Source organism: Astatotilapia calliptera, chromosome 14, assembly GCF_964374335.1.
Source record: "Astatotilapia calliptera chromosome 14, fAstCal68.1, whole genome shotgun sequence".
NCBI classification, from domain to species: Eukaryota; Metazoa; Chordata; class Actinopteri; order Cichliformes; family Cichlidae; genus Astatotilapia; species Astatotilapia calliptera.
Genome location: NC_137435.1, coordinates 15,965,890 through 15,984,128, shown reverse-complemented (window position 1 = coordinate 15,984,128; position 18,239 = coordinate 15,965,890). Strand labels below are relative to the sequence as shown.

Below are 18,239 nucleotides of genomic sequence, written 5' to 3'. Positions count from 1 at the left end.
AAACTATGACATCAATCAGCAGCTTCAACTCTTATTAAATACAACACTGTTTTTTCATGGTTAAATTTGGAGTAAAATACCATGGAGCAGTTTATAGCACATCTGGCTAATTTTATCTGGGTTGTTCCACCCTCTAAGGTTAAGGTCACCAAACCAGAAAATCTTAGGAAATGAAAGCACTTAGTCAACAAAAACATAGCTAAATTACTTCCTTAAAAACAACCGTCAGATTTCCCTTTCACAAAAAGCATCTGCATTTGGAATAAAATACAAATACAGTGCTGAATACTCAGTTCACTGCACTACAGATAGCAAATCCGGTCAAAGTTGATGACCCCAACTCGTATTCATTGTTTTAGACGTGAGAATAAAACACTTTCTGGGGGAAAATGTAGTTTTGATGCCTCACAGTAAGAATTATTCTGATCACTATTTTGTCCAGTGATTACCAGGACTTGGGAGAACATAATATATCATGCAGTTATGGTGAGGACTTAAGGCTTAGACATCACAGGTTTAATCACGGATGATGCACCATGCTGCCCCACGTATGTGAAGGAAATACTGGTCACACCAATTTAATTAATCAAGGACCGGCCGTGAGTTTGATCCAGATCCAGCTGGTGATGCGGAGTTTTATGGTCAAACATCCATAACTTCAATGTCTGGTTTAGCTTAAAGTGAGTGAAGCTGAATGTGACGGATGCTCCTGTGTGACAGCCTACCAAAAAAGGAAAAAATACCGAATATGGCACTTTGTGCCTCACTTTCAGACCTTGTTTTGTCACTTTGCCTCTCCTGAATATGCATCAGGGGGTAATTCCAGGCAGATGCTGCATAAGCACCGAACCTTTCTGTTTACAGCTGGCAGGCATCGTCTCTGTTGCCTGGTTACAACACCCACGGGAGTCCCCACACTAGTAGGGACTCGCCACCTTTCCCACAACAGCACATTTCAACCACAAAGCTACTGAAAGCTACTGAAAGCGAAACCAGGCGAGAAACGGCTGCTAATGTTTTCAAAATTCTGACATCTTTTTTTCCACTGGTCACCTCGAGCTCCATAAAAGGACCTTTGCTCCCCCCTGATGCTTTGACAGAGAGACGTGCGGTTTGTTGCATCACTTGTTTTGATAGTAGCACTTGTCAAAGTCTTCAAGAATAAAACCCCGAGAAATAAACAGTTTTTTTAACAGACTGTCAGACTGTCAACGTTTAAGAGCTTTTTTCGGGGGAAGGGGGGGGACGTAAAAACATTTTTTAAAAGGATGGAAATGATTAAATTAACTGTAAGGGGATTATAATAAAGAAACAATTGGCTCCGTATGTCCCAACGTCAAGTAATTTGAGTCACTTTGGCGCCATCTAGTGGAACATGTCTACATTTTGAGAAAAGTGTTTGTCTTTCATTCAAATTGTTTCTGTAGAGGCTTCAGATGAAATACAAAACACTTCCAGTGAATGAAATACAGTCATTTTAAAAAGAAATGTCTCCACGCAGAGCACAGCTGATATTTGTACTTGTTTTACAGCCACATGACCTGGACACCTTCTAGTCACTAGACTGATGCAAACTGCTGTACATACCATAGTAGTATAGCGTCCAATGTGAGACCACCTGTCTGACATCTAAATCCTGGCTGAAATTGGGTCAGAAAACAGCAAATATACAGCAGTAAAAGAAAGGAAACACGGTGCTTTGGTTTCCCAGAGTTCAGATCTCTGCCTGATTTAAATTCTGTGATTCTTTACAGATATTTACAAATTCTTTACAAATATTTTTGGTCTTAAGGCCTGAAGTCTTAAGGAATTTATTTCCTATTAAGTTTCATGGGAAACTGATTCTTATCAACTGTGACTGTAAGGATTATATATTATATGTCATCCTTTAAGAAGATTATTTTACACTGTAAGAAATAACAAACAGCACTCAACATTCAGAGGGCGATTGATCACCAGTGATTGTGTCATTTTAGATGAACAGCTTGTGCCGTTCACAGGGAGGTGCAAGTTTCTACAATGCATGCCAAACAAGTATGGCCTAAAGATCTTCTGAGTTTATGATGCATGCATCCCCTATGGAATATAATTATATGGGGAGACAGCAAGGGGAAGAAGTTCAGAAGAATCTGGGGGAAAATCTTGTTCTGCAGTTGTCCAGTAGATTCAGAAACACAAATCACAACATCGCCACAGACAATTTTTTCTCTTTGCGAGAACAGAAATGAGGTGAAAGCCCTTTTTCATGCTTGCTGGAGGCTGTTAACCATTTTATTCACTCAGTGATTTTTCTTTTCCTGAAATAACTCAATACCAATGAAGCCACTCTGAGGCTGAAGTAGGAGTATTGCTTTGCTGACTCATTCTTAAACAGACCAACAAATTATACAGCTTTCAAACAACAAGCCCGAGCACATGCAAGCTACTTGAAGGCACTCTAAACAAGGAAAGGTAATTGACACGCACAAACCAAAGGAACTGTTACTGACCTGTTGTACTTAAAATTTAGAAAGCTAGCATCCTTTATTTTAAACCCATTGTGGTAGTTCACAGAATTATAAAAACAGCCTCAACTGATAAATATTTCTGAAAAGACTAGCACTCAGAGAGAACCCTCAAAGTCACAGGAAGAACATGCAAATTGGATTTGAACCCAGGACCTTCTTACTCTGTAGTATTAGTACTAATCACTGCAGTCATAAAGGACTAAACCTATTCACACGACTGTCTGCTCTCCCTCTGGCATGAAGATTAAGAAATTATGAATCAATATTGTTTTCACAAGTCCAGAATATTGAATAAATAACACACAACAGACATATACTAATGCAAATACCTTTGTGTGCTTTTTAGGTAGGCCTATAGTATTGCTGCTGTTATTTTAAATTATTTCAAATGCTTTACTATTTTATTTTATTTTATTTATTTATTTTTATTTTTTTATTTATTTTTTATTTTATTTTCCTTCATACGGAGGTAAACTTCTTGAATGTTTACTCTAGGTGGCGCTAAGCTGTTTAAAGTTATTTGTATACTATGTTTTTTCAAAAAGCGGAGAAGAAGAAATAACAGCTAGAAAATGGGTTTGGGGCGAAGCTAGCTGTTAGGCTAATGTAAATATTCACCAAGAGGAGACTGGAGAGCAACTGAAGATAGCGTTACAAGAAAGCTTTGCGTACGTTGACACGAAATGTACGTAGTAACGTAACGTTGACCTGGCTTGCAGTCTTAGCGAGCTATGATAGCTCAGTAATTAGCTTGTGTTATCACTGGTTACATTGCTGGCTATAGATTAGCTTATTGAATTGTCATTCTGGACCGTAACATAGGCTAAAAGGGTCTGTTAGAAACTCCAGGAAACATTTGTCGCTAAGAGACAGCGGTGTTTGGAAAGGGTAAGCTTCAGAGTCCTACACCGACTATTAGCGTGCTAATCACAGCTTAGCTCATAGCTGGGGGCATTCCTTTAGTACAACCCAGCAGTCGGCAAACTTTAATGTCAGAAGAATTATTTTTTAAAAAGTTTCTGACCAAAATAAAAGTCGGTTTGAATCCTTAGTACACATTTAAGGCGTATAATGAAGCTGTCGCGGCTTGTTAAGCAGAAATTCGCCTCTCAGCATTACTAATAGGAGTAATGTATTATCAACAAAACACAACGATTATGAAATGAAGGGAAGAACATTAGCATATACAGAGCTGCTTTGAAATAGAGTAGCCTTAAAGCTTTGCAGGCCTCTTGGAGTGTTATGTGTTTGTGCAGTTGACTCAAATTAAAGCTCGTCTTCACTAATAATTATAAGTAAAACGTATACTACAGTAAGTTTCACAGTAGTAAAAATAAATATAAAGGAGTTTAAGTCCAGCTGCAACGACTGAATGACGTTCTCAGCCTTTGTGTATAAAAGAATGTATTTGTAGTATATTTAGATTCAGCAAAGCACAGTGGCTGTTCAACTTTTTAAAGTTTTATCACTTCTGTCTCCACTCAGTAGTCCTTCCTTTTAAAGAATGATGAGCCAGCGGCGTGGGATCCATCTGGACCAATCAGAGCTGCTATGCAAAAAAGGATGTGGTTTTTATGGCAACACTGCTTGGCAAGGCCTGTGCTCAAAGTGCTGGCGAGAAGAAAATCAGCGAGAAAAGCAAAAACAGATTCAGGAGGACTGGGCACTCGCTGAAAGGTTTGTTTACCTTCTTGTCTCCTATGTGAGACTACTCAGACAAACAAATTTGTTAGAAGCTGTTCTGTTCTCTTACCGCTAGATGTACTCAGCTTCCTCTTACAGTAGGCTGTCCAGCTGCGCAGTATTACAGTTCTACTATTCTTTTTAATTTTTTTCCTCACAGGTTGCAGAGAGAGGAAGAGGAAGCCTATGCAAGTCGACAACAGAAGACCCAATCACAGCCTTCCATTACACCTTTTAGCAAGTTTGAGGAGAGAAAGACTAAAGAAAAGTCCAGCAAAGTCAACACGGTCACAAAGTTTTTTATTCCGTCCACAAAAACACCACCAAAAAAAGGTACGTACTGTAGCAAACAGGCAGCTGCTAGAAACTCTGGTAGGGCTTTATGTTGCAGCTCAGTAATAACATCCCGATAAGATAAAATAAATCCAAAAAAGGATAAATATTCTACATTTAATATCTGCTACAAAAATAAAATATTTAGCACAGAGACTAAGAATCAATCCTTAACAGGAGTCCTTTGATTTTATGCAATCCATGTTTTTGTTGTCACTGTATTCTTAAACATCTGGTTGGTTAGCATTAATTAGCTGCCCCACTCACAGAGAGCAGCATGATCAGAAATTAAGTAAAAGGAGTCATTTTTAAAGCTGAGGAATTAAGAAAAAAAGAAAAGAAAAAAAAACAGGAGAAAAAGAAGAAATTTCCAAACAGCAGACAAAGCTCCTCCATCGGTCACAAGTTATTTTGCTGCGACTCTGGTCTCGTTTCTTCATTCCACATTTGTCTTTACTGTTCTTTCACGTAGTAATGCTGCTCCTCCCAGCTGTTGTGCTACGTGGCATGCTAGCATTACCCAGCATGTGGTTTGACAGTGTAATTTTGTAAATGTGTCATTATTTGTCACAGCGGTTTGTGCGTTATGATGTCTGCCCTGTTGAAGAGAGTTAATGTTAAAGTATTAATGGTTTTCTTTATGTTAAATTTAGTGGAAAATGTTTAGAAACTTCAGTGAGAAGAATATTCCCTCAGCAAGTATAAAGCTATTCAGTTAATAGAGTTTCCCTCTCAATACGCGCTTCAGCACTCTTTAACAGTCAATAATATGTTATATATGCATGAAAATATACTGCCAAGCATTATATTGAGGCAAAATCATAAAGTAAAACTTTGGTTGTAAATACAATAACAACTATTTCAGCTTCTCCTCTTTCAAGAGTTGCCACAAAATCTGATTAAAATATCTGAAAAACATGTGCAGTGTTTGGATTAAAATGTTAATATAGTTAATTTAATTATTGAAGTAGGCTGATAATAATGAGGTAAATTTGGCAGATGTTTTCATATTATGCTGTTATAAGCCACCTTCAAGATTACTTTAAAGTTCTTGAAGGTAATAATGTAAAAATTATGTTTAATCCTTTAATTAGTGGATGTGCATTTTCTCTAATAATGAAAGTAGAAGCTTATAAAACCAAACATCAAGATGCATGTTTTGTTTTTTTTTTATCTGGAAGCACTTTCTAGTTTCTGTAATAAATTGATACCACAGTATTACCATGTTGTTACTGAGCTGCATTATGAAGTGCTATTATAGTTTTAATCTATATTTTGTGTCTTTATAGTGTTAAAAGTTTACAATGCTGTTGAGAAAATGAGGATATAATGAAAATGAGTTTGTTTCAGTAAAAGTATTTCTTTGCCTTAATGCTTTACAATTTACCCGTTTAGCTGGAAAATCACTACACGCACAGAGTTGTGTGTGGTGATCTTTGCCTTGTTGAAGAGACCTGTTTAGTTTAACCTAAATACAATCTGGTTGGATAAATGTGTTCTTTTTCTGGTACAGCACTAGCTGCTGTATGTGGTTTTGAGCTATTAAGAATACATGCTTGAAGTATCTGTAACTGATTAAAGTGACAATAAATTATCATTCTGCAGATGCTGCACCTTTTGACCCGCAGTCCAGCCCGAGCCCCAGCTCATCCACAAGCCGAAAGTCATCTGTGGACAGTGATATCGCGACACGAGAGTTTATTGATTTTCTTAAGCCTCTGAAGTCTGGCAGGGAGATCTTCAAACAGTGTCGGGCCTTCACTGAGACCATGGTCTACAAGCGGGTGGGTTTTGATTAGATATACAAGACTCAAATAACTCAAAACTGTTTGTGAAAATTCAGTTTTCATTTCATGTTCATACTCAAATTCACACAACACTGGTGTAGCAGTTATAGTTAACCACTTCAAATTGGCTTCAAATCAAATGATAAAGGCAGTATTTTGGTGTTGTAAGGAAAGATTTACTTTTTTTTAAACCCAAAAGTTGGGAAATCCCTGCGTTACAGCAGGTAAAACATGAAAAACAAATACAATGTTCTAAATCAAAGAAGCTCAGATTGGTATGAAGAATGAGCTCGATTAAATAGAAAATACAAAAAAGTGAATCTAAATGAAATACAGGTTAGAAAAAAAATTGAAGGTCTTTTGTGAGAATCTTGAGAGTTGATTCAAACTGAAGTGAAATGGCAGCAGCGATGATGGGAGCAGCAGATAAAACAGTCACGCTCCCGTGGCAAGTAGTTTGAAGTTCAGGCAGAACTGCTAGTAAATGTTGATCAGATGTATTATGAATGTATCCATTTAATATGCCCTTGTGTTTTCTGCAGGTAATATCTTCAAGACTATCAAAGTTTTACACTCCAGTTATATCAAGGCTGAATTTATATTATTTCTTATTCCTAATTCAGGACATCGGAGCTGATGAGCTGTCAGAGTGCGTGCAGGACTTCTACCAGAACCTTTCAGAGCGCCTCCAGACCCAGTTCAAAGGTGCTGCGTCACTCTTAAACCCAACAAAAATCTGCTTTAAATGAAAAATATTAACAGTATTACTGGGTATGATTTTGATTTAATATCTCTATTCTCTGGGCTTCTTTTTGTAGGTTCGTCTGATGAAGTAGAGTGTATTATGGATGAAGTCGAAAAGTACATAATGACTCGTCTCTACAAGGAAGCCTTCTGTCCAGAAACAACTGATGATGAGAAGAAAGACCTGGCAATTCAGAAGAGGATCAGGTTCGCAGACAAAAGTCGTCACAACACTTAAAAGACGTTTTTTGTTTTTGTTTTAAATAAATGTATTTTTTGATAATAACAAGGAAATACTGCTGCAGGTAAAAACACAGCATATTGCATACTACTCTGGGACTGAAGTACTGAATGATTTATTACAGAGCCCTGCACTGGGTCACCATTGAGATGCTGTGTGTTCCTGTAGATGAGGAGATCCCTGAGGTTTCTGACAGCGTAGTCAAAGCCATCACAGGTTTGTCTCATACTCGGTTTTGTTTAAGAACAAAACAGGACATCTCGCGCTCTCACAGGAACATTGTGACACCTGGCTGATTATGCAGTCGGGGATAGAGGGTTAGGAGCAGTGCTGTGCACACATTAGAAGAAGGACAGTACTTTTATTTTCCACTTACAGCGGGAAGAGAAAGGAACTTGTGTGTTAACCCTCTGAAGTAGTCTGACACACCGTTGCGTCCAGATCACACGACTGATTTAAGATGATGTAGAAGCAAGACAAAGCTTTGCTGAGTCTCAGTTTCAGCTTGTTTCTTAAGTGTGGACAGAGATAAATAATTTATGCCATGCTTTTTATCCCTTAGCTATAAAAGGCTGATGGGGTATTGTCGTCACCCTGCTGGGAGGGTGGGCGATGTGGACACCCAAGTTTGTAATTATCGTAACTATTTATGTATGTAACTATTTCCTACTTTTTAAAAATGTATTTTATTTTTATTTATTGATTGATTTGTTTTTTGTGATTTTTAGTTCAGTTGTGTTAACACAGTAAATCGAAAAGAGAAAATAACTGTGAAGTTGTGCTGAAAAGAATGATACCAAACAAGGAAAGATAAACAGTTTATACATTTGAAATATAAAGGTGAAATCAAAAGTAGTCTGAAATGGTCAGTTATACACTAGACTCCAGAGTGTTAAACTACGTTGAGTGGTGGACATAAGTCAGAAAATAATATTATTTATTCTTTTAATTTTTACTTCTGTGTAATTTTTTTTTCAGACTACTTTTGCATGTGTTAAAAATAAACTTGAACAGAGGGCTGATACGATACATCATCTAACCTAATGCTTGTAGCTTTTGTCCAAAGATGCTACTGATGCTTAGGACCTGCAGGATGCTGAGCTTGTAGTACGCTGGTAGAAACCTTCCTTATAGTGCTGCTAGGACAAAACTTTCAGATTAATGCTCTGTTTGTCTTCTCTTGTTTCAGACGTGATTGAAATGGATTCGAAGCGCGTTCCCAAGAACAAGCTGGGATGCATTACTCGTTGCAGCAAGCACATCTTCAATGCCATCAAAGTCAGCAAGAAAGAGGCTGCGTCTGCAGACGACTTCCTCCCCACACTGATCTACATCGTGCTGAAAGCAAACCCACCGCGACTGCACTCCAACATCCAATACATCACCCGTTTCTGCAACCCCAGCAGACTCATGACTGGAGAGGACGGCTACTATTTCACCAATCTGGTGAGGAAATTAGTACAACAAGTGCATTTATGTGGCTTATCGGTGTTTGTCTGTAGCAGCTCTGAAATTGGTTGCCAATTCCTGGCAACCAATTTCTTACTCGACTAAATGAGGGGAAAAAAATCAGGCTAACCAACTAGTAAAACTAAGAATCCCTCAGTAAGTTAAATTTGAGAACTGCTTAATGGAAAAATTAATATACCGCTTGTGCGTCTGTGCTTCACCTCGCATTGTGCATTATCAAGATTGTGTCGTGCATTATGAATGACGCATGCTGTTCTAAAATTCACAACAGCCACTTGAATAAAAGCTAAAATTTAACAAAAAACAAGCTCCAAGTTCCCTCTCGCCACCTCCTCCAGCTTATCTGGGAAACATCGAGCCTTTCCCAGGTGAGCCAATAGATGTAATCTCTCCAGCGTGTTTTGGGTCGCTGGGACCTTCTCCGATAGGACATGTCAGAACACCTTGTCCAGGAGACGACAGCCTTAGCCATCTCCTTATGATGTGGAGGAGCAGCGGTATACTCTGAACTCCTCGTGATTGATTGATCTCCACACCCCATCACTAAGGCAGAGCACATCCACCTTTCGAAAAAGGCTAATTTCCACCGCTTGTATCGAAATGTCATTCTAATACTGCATTCTAAGGCCTGCATTAATAGATTTATGACTTAGGACACAATCATTTAACACCATTGGGCATCAATTAAAATTTTAACAATCAGATTAAAGGACTAGTAAGTCTGTTACCGACTAGTGACATTTAAACCACGGATGACATCCATGGTTGAGATTTCTTTTTCTTTTTTTTTTTTTAAATCACTCTTACTTCCTGTCTTCCCAGTGCTGCGCAGTGGCCTTCATTGAGAAGTTGGATGGCCAGTCTCTGAACCTGAGCTCTGAGGAGTTTGAGCTTTACATGTCGGGCCAGGCGTCCCCAAACTGGCCACTCACTTCCGGAGCCGCCTCCTCCTCCAGCAACAGCGCTCTCAGTCAGGTCCACAAAAGGCTGGATCTGCTGACGGGGCTCGGGGAAAGGCAGGAGCGCGTCATCGAGAAGGCTCGCCAGCTGGAGAGTGACCTCATTGACTGGACCGATGAAGTGGAGCAGAAAGTGCAGAGCGTTCTGGAGAGTTTTCCACCCGACATGCAAAACCCCCCTGCACCCACAGCGAGTGGGGCTGCAGCAGCTTCATCAGCAATCGACTCTGATAATGTTGAGAATGAGCTCCTGCCACCACCACTGCAGCCACAAGTGTTTGCTGGTTGATATAAAGCTTTACTCCACCCTGACCCTTTTCCCTCCAGCTGTCTGATACAGATCCCAGTCAACACTCCCAGAATCTTTGCTCCATCCACCCTTTTCTTGTAGAAGCCATGAAGCTAGACCTTATAGCAATGTCACTTTCAAATGGAAAAAAAAAAGTTTGTTATTTTTGGGTTGTGCGTTTATTTGCTTTCTTGGAGAGAGTAAGATGAGAAGCTTGATGCCACTCTCGTGTTTGAACACTGCGAAATATTTTGTTGTAAATTAGTTTGTAGAAAAACCAAAGCGTAGAAGCTTTCGTACAGATCAGCAGTTCATTGGTGGTGGATTTCTGTCACCTGTGGACACGGCTAGGCTGGTTGCAGCTGTCAGAGTGGTATGAATGCTCCTGACTCTCCACCAGGAAGCAAATAAGAACATTTACTAAAGTTTGAGATTATTTTGAACACCAGGCACCACTAGGTGGAGTCCTGGAGTCCAGCAACACTCAGTCAGGGGTCTGTTACTGTTACAGTCTGCTCCTGTTAAAGTGTTAGACTTGCTGATATCCTCAATCCAGCTGAGCAGTGGAAAGAGAGTGACTCCATTCCAAGTTCTTCCGAAACACATCCGCTTGTCACCCACTGTGGCATCTTCAGTACCTCAGCTATTCTTCACCCTTTATGTACAGAGAGGGTAAAATGGACGATATTTAAACATGTATAATAACTCTCAAACTATCAGATGAGGATTTATTTTAAGCGTATGTCTCCGGGCTATGTTGGCCCTTAATTCCCAAGTTGTATCTAACAAACAATAATTTTCATTACACTTTACATAACACTTTAGATGGGCGGGGTGGGGGTAAACGAGGTGGTAGGGAACTCCCAATGATGCAATAACCAACTTGCCGCTCTTTAAAACTCTGAAACTCCAGCTCATGTTTGTAATGTGTGCTGTGTTTAGTGTGCGTTTCACAACCCTTCACAGAAATAGCCAGAAAAAAGAAGTGTGTGCGTGAGTTGAGAAACTGTGTGTGTGTGTTGCATGTTCTAGTAATGTTGACAAATCCTCCAGTTACACCTGTAGAAATACTTTTTTTTTTTTCCATGGCTGACCTCATTCTAGTCACAAGCTGAATGTACAGAAGTGATTTTATTTTTCTATACGGTGTTGGTTAATCCTCCCTCTGGATGCAGTAGGAGATGATAATCCTGTAATATTTACAGTAGATTAAAAAAAAAAAAACTTTGCTTGAAGATGTATAAATTTTAATGATCGGGTCGTTGACGTCTTAAGAGAGCATTATGAGCAGGTCTGCTGAAAGAAGGTGAATGAATTGGGCACAAAAACCAGCACGATGCCGTTTCCCTGTAAGAATGAGGCAGAATCACTCCAGAGGCTCATGGAGAATTTAGAAAACCAGTTTAATTTATTTTATGGCACTTTTTTTTGCTTTTAAAGCACTTCATTCAATAATGAAGGTCATTGCGCAGATTAGTTGATAGTATAGTAGTTAAAAGCGTCTTTGTTGCACAGATTTAGTTCAACTGTCTTTTTTAAATTTCTCAGTCTTGAAGTGGAGGAAGCTTTTTAGGAAAGTTTGTTTGAATTATGTGAGGCACATTTTTCTTTTCTCGCGAGCTAAAGTTTCCCTTTCCAACCAGGTTTAATTTTTGTTGTTGTTGAGAATTTGCAACAGTGCAGTCAGTGTGCGGCTGCTGTCAAAATTCACTTTGAGAAAAAGCTCTTAATGCAGACATAAACTAACAGCTTGAATAAATTCTTATTGCACTGTATGCAGAAGCCATTTATCAGGTATTTCAAAACATTTTAAACCGCGTCTTTGTTACCTTATAGGTTTGTTGTTGTGTGACATGGGAGAAATGAACAGAATGCTGTCTTTTATTTAAATGTAACTTATTGGGGCAGTATTGGTATATTTGCATCTATGGGTGTGTGGTTAATAAAAATAGAAAAGTAAAATGGACTGTTGTGGTTCCTTTTAATTTTTTTCACATGACTGTGATGGTCAAGATTTTGCATGTCAGGAATGAAGTTCCTGACATGCAAAATCAGGAAAAATGAACCCAGAATTTTAGCTGTGTCTACTGTTCTGTATGATATCTGGGAAAGGGGGGGGGGATACTTTAAGGGTGGCTTCTTGGCAGCATATCTTAAGGATGTGTTTTTCATGACGTGGCTGGTAATCTGCTGTTGATAGCGTTTTAGGCCTCTTCTGCTTTCACCGTGCACTTGTCCAATTTCCTTAAATTTGTAAAAACACACTCCATGCCCTACTGAGGTTTAATAACAAAATGCCTAAAGATACAATTTAAAAATGGTCCTTAGTTATGTTGTCTGTAACACAAAAAGAAAAAAACCACATTCCCGTGAACATGGTCAGGTGTAAGGAGTGGACTAGAAACCAAAAGCGAAACCTAGAAAGCCTCGAGAACTGTTGCTTAAGACCTCTTGGCTCAAAGAAAAAAACCAAAGAAAAGAAAAAGAGAAGAAGAAAACACACCCTTCCAGTGAAAAGCTCTGCGGTTCATTTTCACTGGAAGGGTTCAAATGAGCTAGAAAGAATAATGCAACAAATAATATTTCACAGTTCGGGAGTACAGCTCAACAGTGCAGTGAATCAGTGGATTGTATAAAAACCTGATGGAGTTTCATTCTATTAATTATACACTTATCAATAATGTAGGTGTGGTCTTCTGCTGCTATAGACCATCTGCTTCGAGGTTTTTGGTCACAGATGCTCTTCTGCATGACTTGGTTGTAAAGAGTGGTTATTTGAGTTACTGTTGCCTTTCTATCAGTTCAAAGCATTCCTCTGACCTCTGAAATCAGCAAAGCATTTTTACTTGGAGAACTGCCCTGATATGAACTCTTCTTTTTTCTTTTTTTTTTAAACTAACCTCGGTAAACTCTAGAGATGGTTGTGCTGGGAAAATCCCAGCAGATTAGTAACTTGGAAAATGCAATGGTAAATGTTTTTTTTCACTCTTCACTGCACTATCTATAATGCCAGAAAAAGCCCCCAAAAATATATTTAAAAGAATGTAGGAGGATACAACAGTGAGTGGCTACATGCATCTAAAAAAAAAAACATGTTGGAGGCTCCGTCATGGCCACTATCTGGAAAATAACTGATTGGCAGCAGCTTAATATTGTCACGCTGCCAATTCAGTAAGACCATACCTGGATTTAAAAAAAAAAGAAAAAAAAAAGAAACCACACACAATGTGACACTATCAGTCTTTGACGATAGTGTCCTTCCAGAAGCCTGGAGAACTATTCCTCAAGACTACTCAAAGAAATTAAAAGAAAACTGCTTCAGACAGTTTTGACTGTGTTAAAGAATAAAGGTCATAACAAATATTAACTGTCAAGCTTGTTAGAATTGTACAAATTTTATTTTTGCCTCATGTGCTGTATTACCGTGTACATTTCCACATTTCAATAAATTGCTGGACCTATTTCCCATTTTCCTGGCAAAATATAAAGGCACGAGGGGTGACTCATGGCTTTTACACAGTGCTGTAAGAGAAAAAAGCTCATAGCAGACTACTGCATCAGTACTACAATAATAAAGTGTAAAATTTGCATTATTTCAATTGGCTTGATACAACAAATAAACAGAACAACTGTGTTTGCTAAATCTGGAAAATATCAACTTTCCACATTAATCAGAAGAAGAAAAAAAGTGTTGTTGGGGAGAACTGTGCAACATATCAGAGCTATTTAACAGGGGTCAGATACAGGAGGGAAGTTCTTTAATTTGCCACATGATGTGGTTTACCATGAAACTAATTTTAGCCTACGGTAGAAAATTGTTTGGAAAAGATGAAGTCCTCATGTGTTACACCCCAAGGGGGGGAAGAAGCATTTTCACTTCTCCTTTTAGTGAAAATGAATAAATACTCGATCGGCTTCTGTTTCTTGAAGAGTCTCCAAAATGGACAAGCTCATCTCTCTCTTTGGTGAGTTTTCTTCAGCTCATTTAATGAAAATGTACTTTTACATACTGACCTGATGTAACTGTCATTTAAACTTGATTATTTTCTCTTTCAGTTTTTTCAGCACTCTCACAGATTGTAGTGTCTCATGGTATGGACCAAATATTCTTTACAAATATACTTTAAATTTGCACAGATATTATTTTAGAAGTGATCTCAGGATTTACACTCATTACCAAAATAGATCCTTTAAACGTATTCTTCTTTTTTTCTGCAGTTCCCACTGAGACGTCTTTCAGAGCCAACATCGAGTTGGTGTCAGGACATTCAAGGATCTTCTCGGGGGAGAGAGCACACTTGAGATGCAGTATTCCTGATGTGCACAGGTCTAACTGGACCTACCTGTGGTTCAGGGGCTCTGAGGAGCTCTCACAGACTGGGCAGGAATTAAATCTGTTGAATACCAAAGTTCAAGAGAGCGGGAAATACTACTGCCAAGGAACAAGAAACACGAAGGTGGGAAAGATTCGCACCCAGCAAAGTGTCCCTGTGGAGCTCAAGGTGGACGGTAAGATCTGTTTGTCTGCATGAAAGAAATAAAATTGCTTTGCACGTTAGGCTTCTTTCTTCCTGTGTAATCCTAACACTGGAGCATTGAACATCTATAAGCTTCTTTTCAACTTTAGGTTTTCTGTGCAGCTCATCTAAGACATGCTGTGAGTGATGGCAGCACTTCTTAATACAGCCTGCAACTTATACTGTGACTTTCTAGGGTTTAACATATAAATCTTCTATAATTCTACTTAAAATGTCAATTTGGTACAACAAGGACTTGTTTTGTTTGGGGTTTTTTGTACTTATGTGGTATCTTTTCCCCACCTTATGTTATAACTAGACAGTATATCAGGGGTGCAGGCTGTATTATAGAGTACCTTAACCTCCCCTTCTTGCATTGTAGCATTACGCATTATTGTTAGATGTTGTTACATTAAATGTTAGGAAATTAGTGAATTTCTCCCATTGCTTTACTAATGTAAGATTGGAAGTTATTCAGAGGTAACTCTGTGGTGTTTCCGTAGGTGGCTGGGCGATTCTGCAAGTCCCACGACATCCTCAACTTGTCGGGAGCACATTGGAGGTGACATGTCGTGTCAGAGGGAACCCCCGACTTGAAGAGATTATTTTGTACAAAGATGGCGTTGAAGTAATGAGACAAAACGGTCACAAGCCAGATTTCTATCTGACCAACTTGAGCCTTGAGGACCTAGGAGTATATTCTTGCAGGGCTTCCTGGGATGTGATGGGACAAACACACTCTGTCATTTCTGCTGGTGCTCATGTACAGATCTTAGGTGAGATTACACAGAATTGTGTGTTCTTATCTTAGGTGTGGTGTAGTTAAAGGAATGACAGCATGCTTTGAGAGATGTGCTAATCTAGATAGTGTTCTTATAAGTGATCCATTTTTACACCTAGTGCTAAACTTGGTGTGTATAGACCTTCTCCTTTAATGCTGAGCAAGAAAGCCCATATTTCCCACAATGTTAAGTTATTCCTGTTAGTACAATTGAACATAAATATTCTTAGCCTCATGACCTACCACTTTTTTTTTTCCCTTAAATTAAATCAATGTCTTCTGTCACAGAGGTTCTGTCACAGCCAGTTTTGAAGATCATCCCCAACTATGATACTCAGCTAAAGAGGATGAAGCTCATTTGCCATGTGCAGTACAACGCCCCTGCTCCTGCCCCTCCGATAGACTTCTATTTCTACAAAAATAACAGGCGACTGGGACCTGCAACCTCTGACAACTATAATGTAGTGAAACAGACTCCAGGGCTGTACAGCTGCAAGGCAAAGGTGTCTCAGTTGGACCTCTCGAAGTCCAGTGAACCCAAAAACTTTGGACAAATAAGAGGTATTTAAATTTTAATTTACCCCAGCATTTGTTCTACACCGATAAGCCCCAAAGTTCCTAATGGACTGCTAAAAATGTGATACTTTGTGTCTAACAGTTGCACAGCCTCAGAGGCCATCTCATCTCTGACCCAACAGAACCTGAGAAGATGCCACCTCTTCATCCTGGACAAAGGCCAGTATTTCGCCTTGCTTCAGCCACAGATGACTTCCCACCTGCTGCTGCTTCATTACCAACCTCCCCTAACCTCTCCTCTCACCAGCCGATTCAGTTCACTCCAGAAAAGAGCACACCATCACAAGCGCCTCCACTGAAGACTTCATAAGCAGTCCCAACCACTTTGCTGACTACAGACCAGGATTTTAACTCAGCTACAACTCAAGATCAGGCAAATTGATTGGAGGAACCTGGTAACATGTCTGGGGACATAAACATAGTAACTAATTGACAATAAACCAGTAAACCAGTCACCAGTAAACATCCACAACATAAGATGTACTGGCTGGTTTACCAAAACATTTCTTATAACTTTCACTGAAACCAGCTAATTGTTTTCTATCATATTTCTGATGAAACAACACAGTTACAGGCTAATGCAGGAGAGAAACATCATTTAGCTAGCGCACCCACGTTACTAGCGTTACCCAAGGATAACCTGAATTAACCCCCTTATTTGGTCACGTTACTTTAAATAAGTATCAATTTTACATAAATGTATATACTGCTCGTCTACTTTGTCAGTCACTCATTTGTGTGATCCGCCACTGCCACCTACTGGCGGAACTAAATATCGCCTTAGCATCAAATCAGGTGGGAGGAAATGAGCTTTTCACTCTGTGTTATGATGTCAACTATTGTCACAACAAAAGCAAAAAAAAAAAAAAGTGATTGGGGGGGCACATTAAAAGAAGTTCATCAAATTCTGAGACTTTTTTAACACTTAAAATACTCAGGGTGCCACACAGCCTCTCTGTGACAACGTAGCATACATTACAAACCAAACCCCTCTACTAATCACGCTGCGTCATTGTCACAGTTCTGTACTGAACTGTGCAATTTTTATCTTTTTGAATTATTTCCAGTTAACAAACATCAAGCGCTGTACCAGAATTGTTGGAGATATCTAACACATACATGTTAAAATCAAATAAAGCATTTTAAAAAATGTTATGTACTGCTGGATTTTATTTTCTGTGAACACAATTTCTTTTTACTGCTCCATATTTGAGCAGAACTTCTTATATATTACAATCACTGGTTTCATAAGACACAGGGGTGCAGTCATATTTTGACAGATTTACATTAAGATGCAGCTGTCGGTGATGACTATTGTGAACACATTTGTCTTTTCTATTTAACACTTTTTGCATGCATGTTCACACAACTTAGGTCATTATAGGTGAAAACAACTAAAAAGGAAGCAGCAGTTAAATCGTGAGAAAAAAGTAGGACCCAAAAGGAAGGAGCTTTTTCATTTCATGCAAATGAGGCAAGGGTGACACTGGGTCAGGGCATTGACTTGAAGGTTAACTGAAGGAATCAGTAGAGGAACACAGTAATCTTGCTGACAAATAGATAAACAGCACTGATCATATTTTTGTGCTTTATCTTTTGCGTTGGTAGCTGAATAATAAACTTCTGCACGATCTCTCACTTACTGCTGCTACTTTTAATTAGGATGCTTTAACATAAGGAGGCACTGCATGTGCACAAAAATGTTGGATAAATTATACATTTTTTATGCTAAATATTGAACTTTTACACTTTTATCATTTTAAAAAAAACTTAGTTTCTTCTGTCTGGATAACAGGAGATTCATTTATTTACTACTTGTGAATGCCATCTTCCAATAATTAACTCAGTGGTATTTCTTGGGATGCTTTACTCACTATCTTAAAAAAAATTGGACTGTATTTAACCATTATATTTAATTAGGGTGGTGTCAATCAAAACTTTGGAGCGCTAATCTGCAGCAGCATTATTGTGTGGCGAGTACTATCCCTTCTTAAGAAGAGGCTAGGCAATAATAGAAGACGTGCAGACCAGCATGTACACTAGCACCACCAGTATTCAGACTTTGTGATAGTAAACACAAAGTGTGCATCACGGCTTGTCTGAGTAAAGCAGAAATCCAGAGAAGATGCTGTCGTCCTCACTGCTGGCATACGCTCCATTCCAGTCTCTGAGCGTCTCCATCCACAATCATTCCTCAGCACCTGATTGGAAAACTAGGCCTGCTGCGCCTGAACACCTCCCTCTGCAACTGGATCCTGGACTTTCTGACAGAGAGACCTCAGACAGTCCGGATCAGTAACAGCACCTCCAACACCACCACACTGAGCACTGGAGCCCCTCAGGGATGTGTGC

General features: G+C 39.0%; 2 protein-coding genes across 8 annotated transcripts; both read left to right on the top strand.

The window, feature by feature from the left end:
- The first annotated feature begins 3,039 nt into the window (after window positions 1-3,039).
- Window positions 3,040-10,782, top strand: rabgef1l (RAB guanine nucleotide exchange factor (GEF) 1, like). Of its 6 annotated transcripts, none has more exons than XM_026192286.2 (9): window positions 3,040-3,175; window positions 3,993-4,184; window positions 4,351-4,523; window positions 6,129-6,307; window positions 6,934-7,015; window positions 7,129-7,261; window positions 7,420-7,511; window positions 8,485-8,741; window positions 9,588-10,782. In XM_026192286.2, the coding sequence occupies exons 2-9, from the start codon at window positions 4,012-4,014 to the stop codon at window positions 10,011-10,013; spliced, it is 1,515 nt and encodes a 504-aa protein (XP_026048071.1). In that variant the 5' UTR covers window positions 3,040-3,175; window positions 3,993-4,011; the 3' UTR covers window positions 10,014-10,782. The 6 variants fall into 6 exon arrangements, with proteins under 6 accessions (XP_026048071.1, XP_026048070.1, XP_026048074.1 ...); XM_026192285.2 differs by having other exon boundaries at window positions 3,040-3,192; XM_026192289.2 differs by having other exon boundaries at window positions 3,047-3,175; window positions 3,996-4,184.
- A 3,073-nt stretch (window positions 10,783-13,855) lies between these two features.
- On the top strand, window positions 13,856-17,042 carry LOC113036158 (low affinity immunoglobulin gamma Fc region receptor III-B-like). 2 transcript variants are annotated; one of them, XM_080288932.1, is made up of 6 exons: window positions 13,856-13,978; window positions 14,070-14,105; window positions 14,232-14,522; window positions 15,034-15,306; window positions 15,600-15,872; window positions 16,010-17,042. In XM_080288932.1, exons 1-6 carry the CDS (start codon window positions 13,954-13,956, stop codon window positions 16,195-16,197), a joined length of 1,086 nt encoding a protein of 361 aa, XP_080145058.1. In that variant the 5' UTR covers window positions 13,856-13,953; the 3' UTR covers window positions 16,198-17,042. The 2 variants fall into 2 exon arrangements, with proteins under 2 accessions (XP_080145058.1, XP_026048078.2); XM_026192293.2 differs by having other exon boundaries at window positions 15,970-17,042.
- The last annotated feature ends 1,197 nt before the right edge of the window (window positions 17,043-18,239 follow it).

Excerpts from the sequence above, each read along its gene's own strand:
- LOC113036158 (XM_080288932.1), top strand. The coding sequence starts at position 13,954 with ATGGACAAGCTCATCTCTCTCTTTG. Across the intron at positions 13,979-14,069 it reads CAAGCTCATCTCTCTCTTTG|TTTTTTCAGCACTCTCACAG; the intron begins GTGAGTTTTCTT and ends TTTCTCTTTCAG. Across the intron at positions 15,307-15,599 it reads TGCTCATGTACAGATCTTAG|AGGTTCTGTCACAGCCAGTT; the intron begins GTGAGATTACAC and ends CTTCTGTCACAG.
- rabgef1l (XM_026192286.2), top strand. The coding sequence starts at position 4,012 with ATGATGAGCCAGCGGCGTGGGATCCATCTGGACCAATCAGAGCTGCTA. Across the intron at positions 4,524-6,128 it reads AAAAACACCACCAAAAAAAG|ATGCTGCACCTTTTGACCCG; the intron begins GTACGTACTGTA and ends ATCATTCTGCAG. Across the intron at positions 6,308-6,933 it reads AGACCATGGTCTACAAGCGG|GACATCGGAGCTGATGAGCT; the intron begins GTGGGTTTTGAT and ends TTCCTAATTCAG.